The sequence below is a fragment of the Dunckerocampus dactyliophorus genome, chromosome 17 (assembly GCF_027744805.1).
Source record: "Dunckerocampus dactyliophorus isolate RoL2022-P2 chromosome 17, RoL_Ddac_1.1, whole genome shotgun sequence".
Lineage (NCBI taxonomy): Eukaryota > Metazoa > Chordata > Actinopteri > Syngnathiformes > Syngnathidae > Dunckerocampus > Dunckerocampus dactyliophorus.
The window spans coordinates 17,237,482-17,262,004 of record NC_072835.1 but is presented as its reverse complement, the minus strand read 5'-3'; the positions used below and the strand labels follow the sequence as shown (position 1 = coordinate 17,262,004).

The window sequence follows — 24,523 nt, the reverse complement described above, 5'->3', positions numbered from 1 at the left end:
AAATAGGTAAATAAATACAAAACAATTCCTCTTGTTCGACAAGTCGACGCGCAAGAGCCGCCATGTTGGAAGTCAAGTAATCAATGGCAAACTTCTTCCGCTCTAGTTTAGTACCGTGGTCGACGCGTGTTTTTGATGTACTGCCCCCTACAGTTTGGGAGCAGACGCCGCACGGAGTATAAAGTCTCACACGGTCTCTCGAGCGGATTTCAGCGCGGCTCGTTGAAGCAGAAAGTATAATCCAGCTTTAAGTGTGGACACAGAGAGGCGCGCACCTTAACCAATGACATTCGCCTTTAGTAGAAAAAAAGACGAGGAAAAACTCAATTGCCTCCCAACAACACGAACCGGTTCCTGTATTTATTGTATTTTGAATGTGTATTCTATTATGCTACTACTTAGTTGTAATAACATTGTATTACATCTGACCAGACGTACTTTACTTTTACGTTGACTTTATTGCACAAGTACGTTGCTTTTGAAATGTTCTTATAACTTATTTGGGGATGATGGCAAGGGAATTTTACAAAAAAGGACATCACTTCCGGGTAGATTGCCCTGCATGAAGCCATCATTCTTGCTAGCCAGGATCCTGGAAATACTGGCTTCAAGCAAGCCCAAACCAATTTTTCAGGTGATTAATAAGAATGGCACAGTTACTCGTTACCGAGTCCTTTTTTTTGAACATTTTATTTCTATTTTAGAGGGGTTTCGGCTTTTTATGAGCAATGGGCACTAGTCTGACTCGTGTTTCTCCCACATAGTCGGCGAAATGTCTTCTAAGACAACCTGAACAGTCCATCTGCAATCGATTCAGTGCCCTGAGAATATAATGACCTGGATGGATGAGAATATTCACAGGCGATTGTTATATCACTTTTTCTGAACGGACCTATTTGGATCCTCAGGGTCCTAAACTGTAATTTGGTCTAAAAAAAAAAAAATCCAGCCGATAAAATAATATTGGATCAAAATCAATGTTGTGATAATAACACCTCAAATAACTGACTTTTCATTTCATATTTTGTATTTCTTGTTAAGTAGAGGGTTCACTATGATGATAAACGTGCATTTTTTTTTTTTAAATGAGTATGAAGTTAATAGTTCTGATTGGGGCTGGAGCCGTTTTTCGGGACTATTTAAGTTAGTGTGCACATGCTGCGTGGTGAAGGGACGTCCGTTCATTCACACACATAATCTACAAGTTATCAGTTCCAAGGACGAGCAAATAAAAGGCAGCACGGGGACGTTTTATCAAGCCCTCCCGTGACAAACCAACCAGCCAACTCTTCCTTCGCTCTCGGTTGTCATGTTCATACTATTCAAAAAAAACATTGTGTGAAAAGGCAGCATTTTTGCAGAACTAACAATGCACGATCCTTCATTCAAGTAGGTTAAAAAGACCCTTATTGCCACGCTGCGTCATTTTTTGTCCTGCTCCTTGCCCGCATGGCCTCACCCCACCACTCTGCTAGCTACCTACGGTCAGGGTCGATCAATACTTTCCCCCGTAGCTTATCACTAATGTAGAACTGGCTGTTTGTTCACAGCCGGCTCTGTCTACATAAAGACTTGGACCGGCCATGAATCGCCTCAAAAAACTCCCCAAAAAAACGTCAGCCCCCCGCCTGCCTTCAGCTTCTGGACTTTTAACCGCTTTGGAAAGATTCTGGAAGGTATATGAGAGCGTGAGACGGGACGAGGACGGGGTAGTAGCTGGAGGAACGTGGTGTGAAGAGGACGCGGTCTTAGGGTGATGAGGTGGGGTGTTATGTTCTTTGTAGGTAACTTTGTACAACTGCTCTTTGGATTATGACACATGATGTATACAGCATACCGTACGTCTGTGTTATCAAGGGCAACACCTACCATCTGTCGGGCGGACACAGCTGCACACATCCCACCAAACTCTTTCTCCAAGTCGCTTTTTCTTTGTTTTTCTAGTGCTGCCACGGATCTCCCGAATTCCAGAATTCCTGAACCAAGAATCCTGTCCTGCAGAGCTGTGGAGTGTGACAATGGTGTTTGTGTCCTGTCTAATCAAACGCCATTATCACACTAAATAGCTACAGCGTGGAAAAAACACCTGATTTGCCACGTTCTTTTTTTTTTTTAATGTACTTATTTTTTGTGGCTGCAATTTTTAAGTCGATTGTCCAAACTAACAACTTGGTTTACCAAATGTCGTAAAATATCAAACGAAACATTCGATCTAAGCAGGATTAAAATACTTACTTTTGACTAACAAGGACCAGTTTGCCTATTTTAAGTAATACGGACTCAAATCTGAGATATAGCATATTGATACCAATATAAGACGACCCCGAATATAAGACGACACTTTTTCAAGACCCGTTTTTGGAAAAATATTTTGAAGCACAGTTGATGTATGATGTTTTTTAATATCAGTAAAATAACAAACTCTGTGTGAGTGACAGGAAGAGAAGCTTGGGGGAAAAGTTGAAGCATGTGTACATCTAAAAAAAAACAACAAATAACTTGTCTTTTTCTGATTTATTTTCCTCGAGGAAAAAAATATCATCTTATGTTGGGGTTAATACAATTCTTCTTAAAATAGCCAAAAGAACCTGGCAGCAGAACATGGAGTCATTTTGGCAAGTCTAATTTTATGCCTTCTTGTCGTGCAACTTAAAAAAAAAAAAAAAAGACAAAAAGATCTATTTATTGCAAAAGAAATGATGGGGAAGTCATGTTTATAGTTTTCTTTCAGAAATGAATGAATTTTGTTTGCATTTGTTTAAAGAAAAGTCTTTCTTGGTTTCTTTTCGGATAAACAAATGAACAACTATTTTTATTTCCAGATAACAAATAAGTCTATGATATTTTCGTTTTGTCATATTTATCGTTTTTATGCAAAATCTAAGCAAAATTTTTATTTTGGAAAACCTTTAACATTTTTTTTTAAAGTTAATGAAAAGTTAACTAAATGTGTATATTTATTATTATTTTTTTAAATTACACTAAACTACACTAAGAAAGTTTGTCTTTTTTGATAAAAGAAAAGTTTGTATTTTTTTTTTTTTTACAAAAGCAAAGAAAAGTCATACTTTAAAGAAATTACCAACTATTTTGTTTCCACAAAACAAATACAGTAAGCCCATTCAGTCAAAAATCAAAGAAAATAATGTAAAAAATATTTTTGTTATGTCATGTTTGTCGTTTTTACCAAAAAAAAAATCAAATCAAAGTTTTTTTTTTTAACACTTACCATTTTTTTTTAAAGTTAATTAAAAGTTAACAAAACGTTTATATTGACATTTTTGTCAGGAACTGTGGAGCTGTCGAGTGTTTGACCCCCGGTATGCAGAGACAGACGGTGGTGGTGGAAAATAAAAATACTTGAATAAATCAGGTGCTGGAAACACAACAGAAAGCGACAGAGGAAAAACATACACGGAAGACCAGGCAATCAACCAGCGCCGAGCCTGCGACGACGCCGGGCTTTTAAACGCCACTCATTGAGCTCGCGAACAGCTGTGCATAACAACACTGGGGTAAAGCGGCTGTAGCTTCCCCCCAGCAGGAAGTGCAGCACTCCAAAACAAGAGCGCAGGACAGGACGTGATCACTCCTGTCCTGCGTGACATGACAATTATTATTATTACCAAAAAAAGCGAGTAAACTACACTAAGAAAGTTTGTAATAATAAAAAAAAAAAAAATCACCGTAAAGTTTATATTTGTTGTTTTTTGGAAAAGTAAAGAACTTTTTTTTCTCGAAAAAATAATGGAAATAAAAATAAATGAATAAACAACAAAAAGAATGTCTTTATGCAAAATGAAATGAGAAGTCTTTCCCAAAACCAAAAAACGTAAAAATGTTAACAAAAAGTTCTATTTACTGTTTTGCATTATTCCAACAAACTAGGAAAATTTATGTTTGTTGTTTAACAGAAAAATGTTTAAAAAGTCATATTTGCTGAGGGGTGTTTTTATTCTTCCACAAAAAAAAATACAAGTAAAAAAAAAAAAAAAAAGTTATATTTTTTTGTTGTTCCCCAAAACAAAGAAAAGTCATGTTTGTTGTTTTGGAATGGAGGAAAAGTCGAATTGAAGAAAAGTCATATTTGTGGGGCTGCCGTTTTTCGTCAAAAGAAATAAAAGAAAAAACCCGCAAGTTTTGTCGTTTCCCAAAAATGAAGAACAGTTATGTTTGCCTTTTTTTTACGTGAAGTTCTAAGTTCCTTGCGCTGTGAATTGACTGCCAAAAATGAGACGCACAACATCGTATAACATCACTTCTGTATTTGGCCTCTGTCAAAAGTGTCCTTGAACTTTTAACAACAACACAAATGGGTCAACAATGCAGAGACACTATCGACATGGCAACGTGTGTTGGGGGGGTCGGGGACGTCACATTTCCATAGCAGCTTGTCCTTGACATGAAATGAGTATTGAAATAGATGTGCACAAGTAAAGCACCCACACTAAATGAGCAAACAACAAAATGTCCTCCATTGTATGTTTCACAAACAGAGATGTTTCCTCCAATAAGTTAATTAACAAAGTTCATTAATTTAATGAACTTAACAGCTTGAAAACATCGCTAAAAGTTAAAAAAAAAAAAGTCAGTCTAAGACATCACAGTTTAACACTCCGCCTGCTGTTAGGACTTTGCCTTCAGCGTTGGCCCAAATGTTTTCTTTTTGGCTCCGCCTGGAGGTTGAGGTTTGCTTTTCGGAGCACAAGAAGGCTTTTTAGCCGGTTTAGGCTGCAAAGACGTGAGGCCCAGGATCTCACAGTAGGAGTTGCACTGGTGCAACACTTTAAACTGGTCAATGAAGGAGGTGGAGCAGTTTCCTTTGAAGCCCTTATAGCTGAAAACAAGAAAGGGGGAAATAGAAAGGCAAATATTCTTATTATTGTTTATTATTATTGACACAATGCATCGTGTCTTAAGGACACACAAACACTCACCCTTTCTTACATGTCGCTATTCCCACGTCGGTAAGCTTCATGCCGACTCCTGCAAAACAATACGCAGTCATTATTCAGACGGGTGTTGTTTGAAACCGCTACAATGCTAACACGCCTTGACAAAAGTCCAAACAAATGAAATGTGCCTCAAAGCTTATTTCTTTATTGTTTTTATTCCACTAAACTAAGCTGCAGAAAAAAAAAAACAAGTCATATTTTTGTTATTCTCAACGAAAAGTAATGTTTGTATTTTTACATGAAAAATCCAATTGTAATTTTCGGAAAATGTAATTAAAAGTATAATTATGTATTCATTTTTTGAAATTTTACATTTATTGTTATTACAGGAACGGTGTAAAAAGTAAAAAAATGTTTTTAAAACTTTTTAAGAACAGCAAAAACACAAATAAAACAAAAGTTGCTTTTTTAAGCAAAGAAAAGTAAAATTTATTGTTGGTCCAAAAAATGGAAAAAAAATAATGTTCATCATTTCTCCACTAAAAATTTTATATTTTTGGAGTAGAAATTATTGATGTTTTTTCCTCAGTAAACAAATAATCAGAAACTAACAAATGTTATATATTTTTAGAAAAAAGTTAAAATATCATGTTTAACAAAACAAAAACAAAAAAAAGATGAGATATATTTTAATCTCAAAACAACAATTGTGATTTTGGAAGACTTATTTATTAAAATCATGTCTGTAGTTTTACATGAAAATCTAAGAAATGTCATGTTTGCTCAAGGAGAGTCATATCTGTTATTGTTTTTTGGGGGAAAAAGGACATGGAAATCATAGAAAAGGCATGCACTTGTCCCTTTCCTGCTTCGACAGTCTTATTTTATGTTCTGATCTACTATATTGGGTGATATGAGTGTAAAGGTGACTATAGGGTTGTTACTTCATGTCTAGAGGGCTCTAATAATGTTACAAAGCTGTATTTAGAAGGTTGTAAACAGGTTTTCTCTGCTCTAGCTATGAAAATATTCCATATATGAAGAAGGAATCCTACTTTGCGGAATCACAGTCCAGTCTGGAACCAATTAAGTGTGATAAAGCATAAAGTCCTGTCCTGTCTGTTAAGTACAAAATGGCTAAGTCGGCAACAATAATGGGAAAAGAAGAAGAAGAGGAGGAGACTGTACAGTCCATCTTGGTCCCCACCTTGCATGTCAGTGACCAGCAGGTTTCCGTCCGTCCTTTGGTAGACCCAGTGCTGGAAGGCACAACACTTGCGTCCCGCCTCTGAATCGCGCCTCATCAGGTTGATCTCCTTGCCGTCCTTCACCGAGTACTTGACAAAGTCGCCGATCAGCTCCTCCTCCAGCGTGGCGTACGGGATGTCGCTGGATGGGCGGTGAACCAGGTAGATGGGAATGATCCTAGTGGGAAAGCATCAGTTCAAGGGTGGTGAGGTTTTTTTTTTCTTTTTTCCCCAAAATGGTTTGAAATTGCGCCACTCACTCTGGGACTTCGCCAAAGGCTTCCAGAGACCCGGCGGCGGCCATGTACTCCTTGATGTACTCCCTGGCGGTGTTCTGAACATGACACTCCTACACGACAAAGGTCACATGCTCGCTGTTTATTGTTCATTGTAAGGGGGAAATGTTCCATTCCACAGAAGCACCAAATTCCGCTTGTTATTTTTACTATCGTTAACTATACTCACACATACCGTAGAGTCCTATTAACCCTTTATCTGACTCTATTTGTAACACGAGTGAGTGAGGGGGTAGAGCCATCTAAACCACAAGTAATGATAAAAATATAATACATCATTATGTAAAATAAACTAATACATACAAACATGAACATATTTATCCAAAATATTATAATAATATACTATTACAACAAATGGTATATAGTCTATTATTATTAATATTGAAATGTATAGAAAATCTAATGTTAAAAAAGAAACAAAATATAAAACATTTAAAAATAAAGTATATAAATATTATTTACTGTCTGTTATCTAAAAATACAAAATTCATGATCAAAGAAACTATTAAACAAATATTTAAATATTAATATTAAAGATATTTAATAATAATTAACATTACACATATTTTTGGAAAATATATATATATTGTTACAACAAAAAGCCTATTTTTGTTGTTAAAGATAATTAATGTATAGAAAATATTACGTTAAACAATAAACAAAATATAAAAGATATTTAGAAACGACAACGTATCATTTACTGTGTGTTATACATACGAAAAATAAAGAAATATACAAATATAAAAATAGACATAATAATAAAATGATATAATAGTAATAGTAAATGAAGAAATAAAAATATGCTGTTATAAAAATAGAAATATAGAAATATATATCTAGAATTTTAATCATATGTTATAATAACATCTAAAATTAATGAAATATAAATCTATTTTTCAATTTTTATAAGAAAAATAAAAAACTGGTTTTAAAAACTGTGAAAAATAGAAATACTTTAAAAAAAATCACAAAATGAATTCTTGTGCTACTCCAATAAAAATAATAATAATATATAATAAAATAAATACAAAACAAAGTCTTTAATTAGCACAAATCTGACCTTTTTTGGAACAATAATGTGTATCTGCTTCAAAGAATTAAAAAAAATTCCCATTTTCAACCATATAATTAATAATAATGATAATAAACACATCTGTCGATGTACTGTATGTATTGTATTTGTAATATTATGGCATGAAGCTGAATAAAAATGTATTTTTTCATGTGTTATTGCACGCAGTACGTTATTCTACATGAAGGCCTTACCTCCACAGCCAAGGTGAAGTTCCTCTGAACGAGCTCTTCGTTGTTCTTGGTCCCATAACTGACGGCATTGTGCACTTTGAGGACGCACGAGTGTCCCGACAGTAAGAGCGGCACCTGGCTCCTGCGCAGCTTGGTCCGAAAAGCCCGACGGTGCATCCCTTCGCCGAAGTGGGCCTTCTCTGTGACGATGCTGACGGGGTGGTTCTCCCCAAAGTACTGCTCGGACAGGAAGTCCTCTTTGAACATCAGCCTGGAACAGTGGGCGTCTTCCTCCTCGGCACCCGTCCCAGCAGAGGCGGCTGAAGCAGAGAGGGGTTTGTCAGGTTGGTAAAATGGTGGTGCAAAATGAAGAAAAACTCACATGAGACGGTTGTTGGAGACGCTGGGATGATAATCTCACAAAGCACTGGGGAACAAATTTACAGTTTAAAGGACAAAATGCATTTTTACTTTAAGAATTTTTTTAAAAATACCTTCATAAGTGAGTACGTAGTCCAGTGTGATGGAGCCATGCGAGCTGCTGAGACAACACTCGTACTTGCCCAGGTCTTTGTGGGAGGCCTTGGAGATGGTGACACATGCCCGACTCTCGTCCCCTGCACTTCAGAGACACGCAGGGCATCACAAGGACAGAAGTCACCGCACGACCAAGCAGAACGTCCTTGATAGAGGTAATAAATCCACATACCTTCGCTTCACCTCCGCCAGCAGAGCGCCCTCTCTCTTCCAGCTGACAACGTGGTCAGTCGAGACGGCTGAGAACTGACACCACAGACTGAGACTCTGAGGGTCCCCGCTCACAGACGCCACCTGGATGGTCTGCACCACATTGGGCCCTGTAAGTCATGACATGGACTTTTATTTAGAAAGGTAGAAAGAGTAGGCGGGGGTGTCGTACATTATAGCGATCTAATGTATCTTATTTATGATGTATTGTGTAAAACTAAGACATGGATAACACCAAATAAAAAAGCACAAAATGAATGCCGACCCACCATCCACCAGTTCAAGTTCCAGCCAAGTTTTTCCAGAGAGATTATTACATGGCTGTTTTACTTGTGTGCTAAAAGGCAGTGCGCTAGCATGAATTAACTTGAGACAAATGTGCACATTAGCACTCAATAAGTCATCAAAACTTACCTTTATGCATTCCCACATAGTATCAGCATTTGACACCAAGTATGAGGTGAAAGAAAAATGGTAAAAATACAGTAGTAGTCTATCTGTGCGGCGAGAGATAAAGTTAGCAAACGCACAATGGACATGCGTCAAGTGAGACGGATGTAACAGAGAGAACCCGGCCACTTTTCAAAATAAAACATCAAAAAAGAAATAATGGAAGTCATTTTTTCTTTCTGTGCGGCCCGGTACCAAATGACCCACGGCCCGGGGGTTGGGGACCACTGCTTTACACAATTTCAAATTACTGGACCCCTACTTCTTCTTCCTGTTTCAATTTTTTCTGCAGCCCGTTTAGGCGGCAAACGTTATGTAGAGAAGCCTTGTCATTTTCTTTGCTTACTCCATAGATGTCCAAAGTGAGGCCCGGGGGCCATTTGCAACCCGCGGCTGTTTTTTCATTGGCCCACAGCACATTCTAAAAATATCATTTACAACAAGAAAACAAAAAAAAAACCAACAACAGCCAAAATGGGAAAGTCAACAGCAATTGTACAAGAATAAAGTCAAAATATGATCAAAATATGAAGAGAAAAAAAAAAATTATTTTACGGGAATAACCTTAATATTTTGAGGACAAATAACTAGCATCAACGTTTTTCTTTTTAAAGTCAGAATATTATGAGAAACAAAACAATGAATAACTCTGTAATTTTTGGAAAATTAGGTTGGGGAAAAAGTTATAATGTTACAAGAATAAGTGAAAATATTATGGGAATAAGGTCTTAGTTAGGAGAAGAAAATTTACAAGAAGAAAGTTGAAATAGTTGGAAAAACAACAGCAGAAATTAAAAAAAAAAACAGCTGTAATTTTTACCAGAATAAAATTAAAATATATAAAGAGAAAAGGCACAATTTTAAGAGAATAAACTTGTAATATTATGAGGAAAAATAGTTTTAGTAGCACAGAGTTGAAATATTAATGAAAAAGTCGTAACATTATGAGAAACAAACAAAGCAAAATGAAGTTGTAATTTTTGGAACATTAGGTTGGGGAAAAAACTGCTAATATTACGGCAATAAAGTGTAAATATTATGGGAATAAAGTCATAATATTACACAAAGAAAATGCGCAAATATTATGTAAGAAGTAGGGGTGTCACAAGATCTCGCGAGATTACAATGTTGATTTCTCGTTCAGAAAAAAACAGTCTCGTGGGCACAAGGCCTGGGATGATAGTAAATGAATTAGTCACACCATAAATGAAAATGAACTTGATAATTTTGCCAACTTCAGTATATTGCCATGTGCGTGCGTGCGTGCGTGCGTGCGTGCGTGCGTGCGTGCGTGCGCGTCTGCGTTCCTCGTCTCTCGCCTCCAAACGTTGATTTCATTGGTGCATTGCTTTCAACACCTTGGCACGTTTGTTCCATAGAACAACGGCATGAACGGAGTGAGCCCTTCTGTCAGTCAGACAGCCTCTTTGCCTCGGTGGGTGGAGGCGGGGCCGGTAGCATACACACAGAATGCAGAACTGTATAACGTAGTAGAAATTAAATTACTAGATTACAATATATTGTCGTATATTTTTGCATTGTACTTTTCTTAAAATTTAAAAATCTTGTCATTTTTTTTGCTTGTTTGTTAAAAGTAGTCCAACTCCAAACATTTCTCAAATTATTTAGCATTAGTCTTAGCAGCCACATGTTTAAATCTTCTTATGATTTCTTCTGCTACCCGTTTAGGCAGCAACCTGTTAAGAAACTGTCATTTATTGAGTTAAAATAGCCGAGCCGAAATGCCCCTCCAGTTATTTTGAGTTAGCCAAAGCATTACCAGTTTGACTTCCTGTTGTGATTTCTTCTGCAGTCTGCTTAGGCAGAAAACATACATTTTTAAAGTTAAAAACAGTCCAGCACCAAACTTCCTTCTCCTTATCAAGCATTAGCCTTCGCCTTAGTATTTTTTTTTACTTTCTGTTCCAATTTCTTTTGCGGCTGTTTAGGACTCAAACATTACGTGAACAAAACGTATACAGTAGAACCTTGGTTAGCGTCGTTAATCAGTTTGAGACGGTCCAACTCTAACCAAATACATTTTTCCCATAAGAAATCATGTAAATCCAATTAATCCGTTCCAACAAGCCACAGAACACGTTTTTATAGTTTTACATGCAGAAACCACTTCAAAATGCATATGGAATGACGAATGGAAGGGATAAATGAACACTCAAAGTCACTTTTACTTTGACTGAAGCGGGATTGTTGACAAGGACGCCAATGTGGCAGCGAGATCCACTCGGACAGCACTTTTGTGTTTTGCTATGAGTCATTTCTTCACTTCAATAGTTTTTCTCACCTTCTTTATCAGAATGCTGGCATTGCATCTTACTTTGGCTCCATTTTTGGTTATTTAGCGGCCGTGATCACAAGAAAAGCAGAGACTAGTGGCGTAATTGTGTTGGTTAGCAAAGAACTACAGAGTCAACCGCTGATGATGTCATAGACGGGTGACGGAGCAAGCTAATTGGCTGCTAACAAGGACGTTTTGTGACACAAATACATTAAGAACACAGTTGCACTCATGCAGTGTAAACACGACAAGATGCTTGCCATATTGTATGCTAACTAAAAAAATGTACATAAACTGAATCAAAGTTTTGGAGTAAATTGTTGACATTAAGCAAAAACACGCAAACCAGAGTGCACGCTAATCGAGGTTCCACTGTAATAAATTAAAAACAAAAAAGCTTTCACGATTTTACTTTCAATTACAGTTTGTTCTGCAGTCCAGTTGGGAAGAAAATATAAAAATAATTTCTTACCTTCTTTGGGTGTGCTTGTTTTGTGTTTGACCACTTCACTGTGCGCCTTTTTACGAGGCGCCCCAACATCCACCTTCACAGCCTCCACGGTCTTTGCCTGAATGGATGCGCCTGGCTTTGTCGGCTTTGTGTCCAAAAACCTTAAAAACTTATCCTCAGACAGGCGTCGCTTTTTGATGACATCTTCATTAAGCGGCCTGTTTTTGGTGTGATGCCTTTCTGGATCTGGATGGCGCTCTCCATGTTTAAAAGCGTCCGGGTGCTTTTTCCCAACGCTGTCCGATGCCTCCCAGTGGGTTTTGGCGGGTTTGCCGCTGAGTTTAGCCTCAAAAATTTCGATCCTTCCTTTAGCGCTTTTGGCTTTTGCTCCGTTCTCCATTTCGACCAGAGGCTCGGCTGCGGTCTTCACCGCTGTTGTGTTATGGTTGTGTTTCTTTTTCTTCTTGCCATGCGCCTTTGGCTTTTCTGTGACAGCGCTCCCGGTGATCGCTGTTTTCTCCTCGGCTAGCGCGACAGGCTGATTTTCTCCTGTTTCTTTTGGTTTGGAGGCCATTTGGGTTGGAAGATGAGGCAAATTCTCTTGTTTCTTAGGAGCAGAACTATTGTGATGGTGAACGGATGATTTCTTCGAGCGAGGTTTGCTCTCCGATGGGGTCTTGACAGTTTTGTGAGGCATCTTTGCTCCTGTTTTCTGATTCACTTGCCCATTGGTGGCTTTTGCTGAGTTTGTCTCAGTGGAATTGTCCGGAAGAGTGCTTGCACCTCGGTTCTTCTCCGAAATAACAGTCGCAGTTGAAAGTTTTCTACAGAGCGCAGTCATCTCTTCGCTAGTTCTCGCCGCGTCGTCGCCTTTGGTGGTCTCATCGCAAACTGTCCAAAGGCTCCACGCTCGTGGGTGAGTGTCATTAAATGTCCTTTTAGTCTGATCCCCTTCCAAGCTGCTTCTGCGACACTCAAGGGTGGAGCTGATCTCAAGAGGAGCTACAGGCACAATAAACTTTGGACACCCCCCCTGCGGCACCATCTGGCGCACTCCGTCAAGGTCCATTAGCGTGTCAGAGAGCATGTTAAATTCCAGGCCCGGCACACCTGACACACAGGGGTTCATCGACGTGGGATCTGCTGACGCCTCAAGTCCATTACAGTCAACCTCAGCTGAACCGCCACTGGCGTCGGCGTCCTGATCCCGGGGGACACTATGGTCCTCCGTCACCTTAAACACTCCATGTCCGGACAGCTGGGAACAACAACAAAAAGTAACAAAAGTCAAATTAATTGGTTATTTAGCTTCAGTGCGCAAAGATAACTCTTTTCACGTGTCCATGTCCGCTTGTCCATAGAAATGAACACATACCTTCTTATCGAGCCGCAAAGGTGACCTTTACAAAACACCATGCCTCCATATCCGAGCCCTTGGGCCATTTGTCCTGCAAGCAACTGCCCCTGCTCTGGACCTGATCTCCATTAGAAGCTAATGCAGGACCTGTTCTCCGTTCTCGTCCTTTTTAAAGGGGATGTAGCGGCAATGGGTGTGTTGGAGTCGTGTTACAATCCACAGCTGTGCTCCCCCCCTCAAAGGATGCTATTATCATCCAACCCCCGGCTATTATTAGACGCCATCTCTGGCCATTGGAGGTTCTCCTATACTATGCTCACCACCCACTATTTTCCTTCAGTTGTCACTCTTGGAGACCGAAGCCATAACATCCCGCAGAATCTGGGGCGAGGGGGACCGGGAGAAGGTGGCAATACTTGTGTAGACTTTTTACATTGTGTTCACCACCGTGACCTGCGTTGTGATACTGGTGGTATGACGGCAGCCGCCAAGGGGAAGGGGCGAGAATGTTTCCAAAGTGCATAACCGCATGCTTGTCACACCACGGTTCATGTTTGTGTGTTTTTATGAGTGTGTGTGAAACTGTCGTCTGTTGTGAGATATCTTTAGCACCTTTTGTACTCAAATGATCTTTTTTTTAATCCGTTGGAATCTGTTTCAAAAGTCATGTGAATACGTGTAGTACATTGGCTCCAGCATTCAGTATTCGACTTCCCACAAATTCACCAATTTTTGGTCTAAAAAAATGTTTTCAATATTAATTTGAGCTTTTTTCTCCAAAAATAGATCGTTTTGCACGTCTCATACACAAGTGTTCTCGTTCAAGTGGGTAATAAATACGTGATATTAAATGGACAGCATACATGTATGACATACACTAGCAATTTGTGGAATTTGCAGAATTGAATATGGTTATGAAAATAGCTCTTCCAAGCATTAAAAATGATGCAACCAAAGTATTGCTGAATTTACTTTTTTATTACACGGCATGATCAACAATAATCTTTGGATTTTGGAACGAACCTCTGTGAGTCAGGTCCCTAATCCAAAAAAAGATCAAATTGAAAAAAATGGGCGTGCAAAATACTTTCAGGGTAGGGCCGATCATGGTTATAGATCACTTTGTGATGTGATTTAGAATATAGGACTTTTTTTTTCTTTTTGAACAAACTCTCTTCAGCGCAATAGTAATTTATTGACGGTCCTTAGCGTAAACAAGCAGCAGTTCGAGCAGCACTTCCCCTGCAAGCAGTGGCGGAGCTGCATGACCGCACCTACCATGCTGGAGTGTGGCCCACAGTTCCGAACGTGATACGGCAACCGGAATCGGCCCGATCTCGTGGCGGAAGCTGATATTATCCGATCTTTGAAATGTAGTGGCTTGGCAGCCGATCCTGATCTTGAAGATCGGATCGGGACGTTCATATAGTATACAATTACTAATATTATCATTATACTAAAATAATTTTAGGGAATTTTTAGGGCTCTCATTTGGCAATTAAATGTTTTTATTGATATTTAAAAAATTGCAATTTTAGTGTATACAGCATTCATACACTGTGTATATATTCCTTGCATTTAGCATATGTCTGCCATCTTCTTCATGAGATATATTTTTGCAGCATGTGAGCATATATTTAACGTTCTCAAGGGGTTCAGGACGTGTGTACCCAATTTTGTTGATTATCAACGGATTAAAAATGACTTACCTCTTTGTTTGTTAGCTCAGGAGGTGTAGGTTGTTCCATCACGTCTGCATCCTCCACTATCTTCAGTATGATTTCTTCGTTGTGGCTGTCAAAGCCTCCCTCAAAAAACTGGGCAAAGTCAGGAAGGTCCACATCTTTTGATAGGGAAGTCAATGTAGTGTCGTCGCGTGAAGAGCTGTCTTCTGTTTCCCTTTGATCGTTACCCGTTGAATCACCAACAGATCGGATGGCGTCATTTTCCGCCTGTGGTTGCAACGTGACGCATCCCTGCCCCGATTCCTCTTGGGTGGTTTGTTCCACTGCCTGATCTTGGAGTCCCATCTTGGATTGATCCAAGTCTGCTTTTTCTGTATCAGTGCAAGGATTTATGTCCGCGAGAGCCTCGGTCAGGGCGTCTATCTCAGCTCCGATCTCAGAGAAGGCGGCAGTGAGCTCCTCAGCTGGGGCAGCGACGATGACATTCCAGTCTGACAGAGCGCTGGCCCAGCTCTCCACCGAGGACCACCTCTCTACTGGTGGCGCCCAATCTCTGGTCCAGCCAATGGCGTCATGAAAGCCGTAACCTGATACCTGTGTCTCCTCCAGGGATAAGTGGCTGAAGGAAGAAGGCAAAACATCCGTCTTATCCGGATCCTCGCCAGCAAAATACTGGCATGCATCCGACCACAGCTCTGCAGGACTGACGCTTCTCGATCCTTGTGGGGTGACATTGTTGACCTCAGCAGGTGGCTTAAGCCCTCTCATGTCTGACTCAGAGTCCAGCGTAGGCCACTCCTGACTATGTGTCACGCTCTCGGCTGAATCACCCAAGGGAACACAATGATCATCATCTTTATCCTCAGCGGGTGACGACCATCCTAAGGGTTTAATCTGAGCATCAGACCTCAGGATGAAATCCTGCGTGTCGCTTTCAAATATATACAGCTCCGACGTAGGTTGTAAACCCGTGTCACTCTCAGAGCTATCCGACAACGACCTTACATAGGCAGTCCGATGGTGGTTGCTGCTCGGGGGAGAATCCCTTGAAGCCATCAATCTCTCAAGAATGGGTGACTCAGCCCGGAATGGGTGCGTAGTCTCTGCTATGAGGATGGGATCAGTGTAAATCTGAGACGATGGTGAGGTAAGGCCATGAGGCAAGAGAGGTAGTAGAGGTTCTGATGAATCCAACAAGCCTCTGAGATTTAAACCCTGGTCCAGGAGAGAAAAATAGCCTGAATCTTGAATGGTTTGACTTTCTGGGAGAACGGAGGGCAACTGAATTTGGCCTGTGGTGTTGATTAGTGTCAGATCCATCAAGGCCTCTTCGGACTTTGTGCATTGCATTGAATTTTAGCAGCTTCCTGCAAAGTAATACCAGAGTGGTACCAGACCATCACTTATCTGCAGCTCTACACCAAAACAACTCAGACTACAGTAGAAAACTTTCTGTGAAATGAATGCCGTCCTCCATTTGTACAAATCTTGTTCATTCTGATACAAGAATGAAAACCGAGTGACTGAGCAATGTGGTGCTGCGCTTACGCATTACGCACTTAGCCAGACAGAAGACAAAGTAGCTCCCACCAACCGCGTATCATTTAGACAGAATAATTGATCTACTTTCCACCATGTTCCTGTTAATGAGATCAAGGTATCGATATTTGAATTTGAAAATCAATCTTAGCCAATAACGAGCTGATATCCGCGGTATCGACCCACATGTCACTAATTGTAGTCTCCGTTGTTTTTATCTTCATTCTTGTTTGTTAGCAGAGTTACACAAAAACTACTTTAACTGTTGAACATTTTATTTTACAAGTCAAACAAAACATATTTAGTAACTTCAAATTAGGCGTACGCCACTCGCCTCACCACGAGGCATACTGCTTCTCTACAGTATATACTGTAATAAAACTACCGGTAGGTTAAAAAATATATATACACTAAGTCCCCACCTAGCGAACACAATTGGTTCCAGACGACCGTTCTTAAGTCGAATCGTTCTTAAGTCGAAACAAAATTAATATTACCAATGATATATATGTAGTACCTATATATATATAGGTACTACATGTACGTGTATACATATACAGTATATGCGTATCTATGTAAATATGATTTTGGATGCAGTAGTAATATTAAACGGGGATAATTAATGAAAAAAACAATAATAAAAATGATATAATAATACGTAATGATAAATGTTATTTACCTTTGAAGAGGAGTAGGCGAGCATGCCGTGGAGTTGGAGGAGGAGATGTTGAAAAGAAGGACAAATCGTCGTCTTCGTTAGACTCTTCTAAAAGAGGTAGTGGTCTGTGGGTGGTGTAGAATTAAGCAGGCCTATTAACTCTTCATAAACTTTAATCACACGCTCTGTCCCGGTTGTATCATAAAGCTAAAACTTAGCTAAAAGCTAAAACTTAGCTTTATATTTACCGAAGCTCTCCAGTGCCTGTTGGTCCCATTAGCAGTGTCACAGTGCCCTCTACTGGTCAAGCATGTACAGTAGCAGTTTAAATACACTGTACTGATTGAGCAGCCTAAGCGCTACAAGGCAAAATAAAATAAAATATAAACCAGTAGGCTTGTGTTCGTATCGGCGAGTGTTCGCTAGTCGGGTGCTCGTAAGTTGGGGACCCAGTGTATATAAATGTATATAAAATATATGAATATCCTAAAAATAAAAATCCTAAAAATGAAATCTTGTTCTACAGTATTTTTATGGAATGATCATTTAGGAATTGCCCTACGTGGGGTTAACAAACACAAAGCCCAAACACTACTTAAGTATCATCAAATGATAAAGCACTTTTGCACCGATGGCCTCCATGCAAGTGGGCCTGTTAGGTGGAGATATGAGGTTATGAGGTGTTGAAAGGGTTGCTGTTCTCCAAAACAAGACCTTTGATATGAACAAGAGCACAGGACAGGAGCTGGTGGCGAAGAGGCTGGAAAAATACCAGAACATCTTCACCCGTGGCCCGCATTTGTCACATGCGTGCCTCACCGAAGGGCACCTTGGTGAGACGACACGCTACGCAGCAACAAACTAGGGATCAAAATCCCGCCTAACGATGAAGGTTAGGGACAGTTAATCCTTTCTCGTGTTAGAAAATGATGTCAATCAATCCTGGATGGCTCCGTCTATGTCTCCGTGACATTTGAAAAAGAAACCAATAAACCTGTCCGCACCTGCCCAAGAAAGCATCTTCCGCTTGACAAAATAGATCCAGCATGAGCCTTTCGGAAGCTCGTTTAAACAGCTTCCGAATAAAACTTGACAATGAAAACATGTCAGGCAAAAACCATACTAAAACTTCAGATTGTTGACGCTGTGAACCATGCGAGCCATCTAAGTGACATCTATTGCGGCGCTAAAATGTCCGGTGGGACAATTTTAGGTGTTCACTCGCTGGGGCAGACTCAAAGGTAATAAAAAACACGCCGCAGGCCACGAAGTACGTACCTCTGTCATAGATGTGTGCTTGAGGATATAAAGCTGTGATGCACGACTTGCCTTGAGCTCTTCTGAGTGAAGGGGTTCGCCTATTTTTAGGTACCCCCCCACTGCCGCTGCCTCCCCCCTCGCAAGAGCAAAGTTACCTGATAGTGCGGGCATGCGCCGTTCCTCAACATTTAATACTCTTTTCTATATTTACAAACCTCCTTCAATATTGGCCTACTTTGCTGGCAGCCTCTTGGCGTCAACCAAGTGTTTTTGTTTTGATTTGTCGGTCGGATAGCTAGCGCGACCGCTCCAAAACGACATGGCCGATTTCTACGAAACTTTGTGCATGGGTGGCTCATGTCCTGAAGGAAGTACAAATTAAACTTGAGTGCCATTATGTATAAAATGTTTACAGTTTAGCAAAGTTTATTATAGGTTCCCTCTGCCCCTGATGGAAAACAGTCCCAACAGTCTTAGTTTGAGAGTAACCTATTAACTATTAAAAACAAGATGCCGATTGAATCAATTACCTCGACGTTCAGGTACAAAGACCTAAAATGGCACTGCAAGCCTCCGTATATGTGTGTCTTACAGCACAGGTTCTTTGATGATTTCATCCTGCCATGATAACCACACATACCAGATTTGATGCTGAAATTCACAAATCGAGGTACATTTTCACCACAATACACATTCTTGCCAAATTTGGTGTGTTTTCCAGCGTGTTTCAGCCTCCAAAAGGCAATATACAGTATTTGTCAACAGAGCGATCCAAGAGGGTCCTTGCACTCGAGTACGCCATGATTTTGTTTGTGGTATTTATATCATCATCATCGCAATAAAACTGTTTTTTTAGGTAGGTACCATGATGGAACCGTTTCCCCACTCCCCTCAGAACGCAAATAGTGCAGCCCTGTGCAGAGATGGTTTCTCAACCTTAACGTAAATGGCTTCCCTCACTCCCCTTTCAAACCATCTGGCTTTCAATCCAGAATGTGTACATTTTTGTCCTCAAAAGAGTGCTCTTTCTATTTTATTTTGTTTGTTTTTTTTTTACTTTGGAACAACAACAAATGAGATGGAAAGACAACAAAATTACAAACAATAAATCTGGTACCCCACGACAAAATGCAATTTCTTAGGAAAGAACCTGCTAATTTTACCAAGCAATGTTGCTGTAAAGTCAGCTTTTAGAGAGTCTTTTAAAGGCGCATACACCAGAAAGAACACACCAGTAACACACGATACTTTAAAACAAGGGGGTCTCATGCGCGTGTGTGCCACCAGCAATTCATTTTGTGAATGGCTCATTCATCGACACACGCACGCACGCACGCGCACACATGCACATGTACAAAGTGTGCATCACTGTCTGTTTTTGTTTGTGGGGAGCTGCGTGGGACCATTCCGCGAGGCAGGCAAGACCCAAAACATGGCAAAAAAAATGCAACTTTCCGACGTGTCGATTTTTGGCCGTTTTTTCAGGTCAAGTTGCTGAAACTACACTTTTCCGGTCCGGGAGGCCGGCCAAACCCCCCAAACATTCATCGGGGGTCCGGACACGACCCAAAGATGGCAAAAAACGCCACTTTTCCGACAAGTCGATTTTCGCCCGTTTTGTCAGTTTTTTCTGTCGCGAAATCGCAGTTTTTCAGTTGCTGAAACGACACTTTTCCGGTCCGGGAGATCGGCCAAACCCCCCAAACATTCATCTGGGGTCCCGACAGGACCTAAATATGGCAAAAAACGGCACTTTTCCGACGGGTCGATTTTCGCCAGTTTTGTCAGTTTTTTCTGTCGCGAAATCGCAGTTTTTCAGTTGCTGAAACGACACTTTTCCGGTCCGGGAGATCGGCCAAACCCCCCAAACATTCATCTGGGGTCCCGACAGGACCCAAATATGGCAAAAAAAGGCACTTTTCCGATGGGTCGATTTTCGCCAGTTTTTTCAGTTTTTTCTGTTGCGAAATCGCAGTTTTCGAGTTGCTGAAACGACACTTTTCCGGTCCGGGAGGCCGGCCAAACCCCCCAAACATTCAACGGGTTCCGGACACGACCCAAAGATGGCAAAAAACGCCACTTTTCCGACGAGTCGATTTTCGCCCGTTTTGTCAGTTTTTTCTGTCGCGAAATCGCAGTTTTTCAGTTGCTGAAACGACACTTTTCCGGTCCGGGAGATCGGCCAAACCCCCCAAACATTCATCTGGGGTCCCGACAGGACCCAAATATGGCAAAAAACGGCACTTTTCCGACGGGTCGATTTTCGCCAGTTTTTTCAGTTTTTTCTGTTGCGAAATCGCAGTCTTCGAGGTGCTGAAACGACACTTTTCCGGTGCGGGAGGTTGGCCAAACCCCGCAAACATTCATCGGGGGTCCCGACAGGACCCAAAGATGGCAAAAAACGCCACTTTTCCGACGGGTCGATTTTTGACGTTTTTTTCATTTTTTTCTGTCGCGAAATCGCAGTTTTCCAGTTGCTTAAGCGACACTTTTCCGGTCCGGGAGGTGGACCAAACCCCCCAAATATTCATCGGGGGTCCTGACAGGACCCAAAGATGGCAAAAAACGCAACTTTTCCGACGGGTCGATTTTTGCCCGTTTTTAAATTTTTTTCTGTCGAAAAATCGCAGTTTTCCAGTTGCTGAAATGACACTTTTCCGGTCCAAGAAGTCGGCCAAACCCCCCAAACATTCATCGGGGGTCCCGACAGGACCCAAAGATGGCAAAAAACGGCACTTTTCCGATGGGTCGATTTTCGCCGTTTAAATTTTTTTCTGTCGCAAAATCGCAGTTTTCAAGTTGCTGAAACGACACTTTTCCAGTCCGGGAGGTGCGCCAAACCCCCCAAACATTCATCGGGGGTCCCTACAGGACCCAAAGACGGCAAAAAACCCCACTTTTCCGACGGGTCAATTTTCGCCCGTTTTTTCAGTTTTTTTCTGTCGTGAAATTGCAGTTTTCAAGTTGCTGAAACGACACTTTTCTAGTCCGGGAGGTTGCCGAAACCCCTTAAACATTCATCGGGGGTCCCGACAGGACCCAAAGATGGCAAAAAATGCCACTTTTCCGACGGGTCGATTTTCAAGGTTTTTTTCTTTTTTTTCTGTCGTAAAATCGCAGTTTTCCAGTTGCTGAAATGACATTTTCCGGTCCGAGAGGTAGAACAAACCCCCCAAATATTCATCGGGGGTCCCAACAGACCCATAGATGGCCAAAAACGCCACTTTTCCGACAGCTCGATTTTCGCCCCTTTTTTTCAGTTTTTTCTGTCGCGAAATCACAGTTTTCCAGTTGCTGAAACAACACTTTTCCGGTCCGGGAGGTCGGCCAAACCCCCCAAACATTCATCGGGGGTCCTGACAGGACCCAAAGATGGCAAAAAACGCCACTTTTCTGACGGGTCGATTTTCGACCGTTTTTTCAGTTTTTTCTGTCGCGAAATCGAAGTTTTCCAGTTGCTGAAACAACACTTTTCTGGTCCGGGAGGTGGACCAAACCCCCCCAAATATTTATCGGGGGTCCCGACAGGACCCAAAAATGGCAAAAAAAGCCACTTTTCCGACGGGTTGATTTTTGTCAGTTTTTTTCAGTTTTTTCTGTTGCGAAATCGCAGTTTTCGAGTTGCTGAAACGACACTTTTCCGGTCCGGGAGGTCGGCCAAACCCCCCAAACATTCATCGGGGGTCCCGACAGGACCCAAAGATGGCAAAAAACGTCACTTTTCCGACGGGTCGATTTTCGCCGTTTTTTTCATTTTTTTTCTGCGCGAAATCGCAGTTTTCAAGTTGCTGAAGCAACACTTTTCTGGTTCGGGAGGTTGGCCAAACCCCCCAAACATTCATCGGGGGTCCCGACAGGACCCAAAGATGGCAAAAACGCCACTTTTCCGACGGGTCGATTTTCGCCTGTTTTTCCGTTTTTTCTGTCGCGAAATCGCAGTTTTCAAGTTGCTGAAACGACACTTTTCCAGTCCCGGATGTCGGCCAAACCCCCCAAACATTCATCCGGGGTCCCGACAGGACCCAAAGATGGCAAAAAACGCCACTTTTCCGATGGGTCGATTTTCGCCGTTTTTAAAATTTTTTTCTGTCGCGAAATCGCAGTTTTCAAGTTGCTTAAACGACACTTTTCCAGTCCGGGAGGTGGACCAACCCCCCCAAATATTCATCGGGGTTCCCGACAGGACCCAAAGATGGCAAAAAACACCACTTTTTCGACGGGTCGATTTTCGCCAGTTTTTTCATTTTTTTTTGTCGCGAAATTGCAGTTTTCAAGTTGCTGAAACGACACTTTTCCGGTCCGGGAGGTCGGCCAAATGTCCCAAACATTCATTGGGGGTCTCGACAGGACCCAAAGTTGGCAAAAACCGCCACTTTTCCGACGAGTCGATTTTCACCCGTTTTTTTCAGTTTTTTCTGTCGCGAAATCGCAGTTTTCAAGTTGCTGAAACGACACTTTTCCAGTCCGGGAGGTTCGCCAAACCCCCCAAACATTCATCGGGGGTACCGACAGGACCCAAAGATGGCAAAAAACGCCACTTTACCGACGGGTCGATTTTCGACGTTTTTTAAAAAAAAATTTCTGTCGCGGAATCGCACTTTTCCAGGTGCTGAAACGACATTTTTCCGGTCCGGGAGGTCGGCCAAACCCCCCAAACATTCATCGGGGGTCCCGACAGGACCCAAAGATGGCAAAAAACACCACTTTTCCGACGGGTCGATTTTCGCCCGTTTTTTCCGTTTTTTTCTGTCGAGAAATCGCAGTTTTCCAGTTGCTGAAACGACACTTTTCAGGTCCGGGAGGTCGGCCAAATGTCCCAAACATTCATCGGGGGTCTTGACAGGACCCAAAGTTGGCAAAAAACGCCACTTTTCCAACGAGTCGATTTTCACCCGTTTTTTCCGTTTTTTCTGTCGTGAAATCACAGTTTTCCAGTTGCTGAAATGACACTTTTCCGGTCCGGGAGGTGGACCAAACCCCCCAAATATTCATCGGGGGTCCCGACAGGACCCAAAGATGGCAAAAAACGCCACTTTTCCGACGGGTCTTTTTTCGCCGTTTTTCTTTTTTCTTCTTCTTTTTCTTTCTTTCTTTTTTCTTTTTTTTTGTCGAGAAATCGCAGTTTTCCAGTTGCTGAAACGACACTTTTCAGGTCCGGGAGGTCGGCCAAATGTCCCAAACATTCATCGGGGGTCTCAACAGTACCCAAAGATGGCAAAAAACGCCACTTTTCCGACGGGTCGATTTTTGCCCGTTTTTCCAGTTTTTTCTGTCGCAAAATCGCAGTTTTCCAGATGCTGAAACGACACTTTTCCGGTCCAGGAGGTCGGCCAAATGTCCCAAACATTCATCGGGGGTCTTGACAGGACCCAAAGTTGGCAAAAAACGCCATTTCCGACGAGTCGATTTTCGCCAGTTTTTTCAGTTTTTCTGTCGCGAAATCGCAGTTTTCAAGTTGCTGAAACGACACTTTTCCAGTCCGGGAGGTGGACCAACCCCCCCAAATATTCATCGGGGTTCCCGACAGGACCCAAAGATGGCAAAAAACACCACTTTTTCGACGGGTCGATTTTCGCCAGTTTTTTCATTTTTTTTTGTCGCGAAATTGCAGTTTTCAAGTTGCTGAAACGACACTTTTCAGGTCCGGGAGGTCGGCCAAATGTCCAAAACATTCATCGGGGGTCTTGACAGGACCCAAAGTTGGCAAAAAACGCCACTTTTCCAACGAGTCGATTTTCACCCGTTTTTTCCGTTTTTTCTGTCGTGAAATCACAGTTTTCCAGTTGCTGAAATGACACTTTTCCGGTCCGGGAGGTGGACCAAACCCCCCAAATATTCATCGGGGGTCCCGACAGGACCCAAAGATGGCAAAAAACGCCACTTTTCCGACGGGTCTTTTTTCGCCGTTTTTTTCTTTTTTTTTGTCGAGAAATCGCAGTTTTCCAGTTGCTGAAACGACACTTTTCAGGTCCGGGAGGTCGGCCAAATGTCCCAAACATTCATCGGGGGTCTCAACAGTACCCAAAGATGGCAAAAAACGCCACTTTTCCGACGGGTCGATTTTTGCCCGTTTTTCCAGTTTTTTCTGTCGCAAAATCGCAGTTTTCCAGATGCTGAAACGACACTTTTCCGGTCCAGGAGGTCGGCCAAATGTCCCAAACATTCATCGGGGGTCTTGACAGGACCCAAAGTTAGCAAAAAACGCCACTTTTCCGACGAGTCGATTTTCGCCAGTTTTTTCAGTTTTTCTGTCGCGAAATCGCAGTTTTCAAGTTGCTGAAACGACACTTTTCCAGTCCGGGAGGTGGACCAACCCCCCCAAATATTCATCGGGGTTCCCGACAGGACCCAAAGATGGCAAAAAACACCACTTTTTCGACGGGTCGATTTTCGCCAG

General features: G+C 41.5%; 1 protein-coding gene across 3 annotated transcripts in view; it reads right to left on the bottom strand.

Annotated features, from left to right (window-relative positions):
* Positions 1-3,949: 3,949 nt before the first annotated feature.
* alpk2 (alpha-kinase 2) overlaps positions 3,950-24,523 on the bottom strand; it is a 99,465-nt gene continuing 78,891 nt past the window's right edge. For 2 of the 3 annotated variants that reach the window (XM_054756361.1, XM_054756362.1), the window contains exons 3-12: positions 14,694-16,036; positions 11,649-12,885; positions 8,393-8,540; positions 8,178-8,305; positions 8,066-8,110; positions 7,705-8,003; positions 6,403-6,491; positions 6,103-6,320; positions 4,938-4,986; positions 3,950-4,837 (exon numbers count right to left, since the gene is read on the bottom strand). In XM_054756361.1, coding sequence (XP_054612336.1) covers positions 4,627-4,837; positions 4,938-4,986; positions 6,103-6,320; positions 6,403-6,491; positions 7,705-8,003; positions 8,066-8,110; positions 8,178-8,305; positions 8,393-8,540; positions 11,649-12,885; positions 14,694-16,019 — 3,750 coding nt within the window. In that variant the 5' untranslated portion in view covers positions 16,020-16,036 and the 3' untranslated portion in view covers positions 3,950-4,626. Of the gene's footprint in view, positions 4,838-4,937; positions 4,987-6,102; positions 6,321-6,402; positions 6,492-7,704; positions 8,004-8,065; positions 8,111-8,177; positions 8,306-8,392; positions 8,541-11,648; positions 12,886-14,693; positions 16,037-16,887; positions 17,054-24,523 lie in introns of those variants that run through there. The other variant, XM_054756363.1, reaches the window with a different exon arrangement.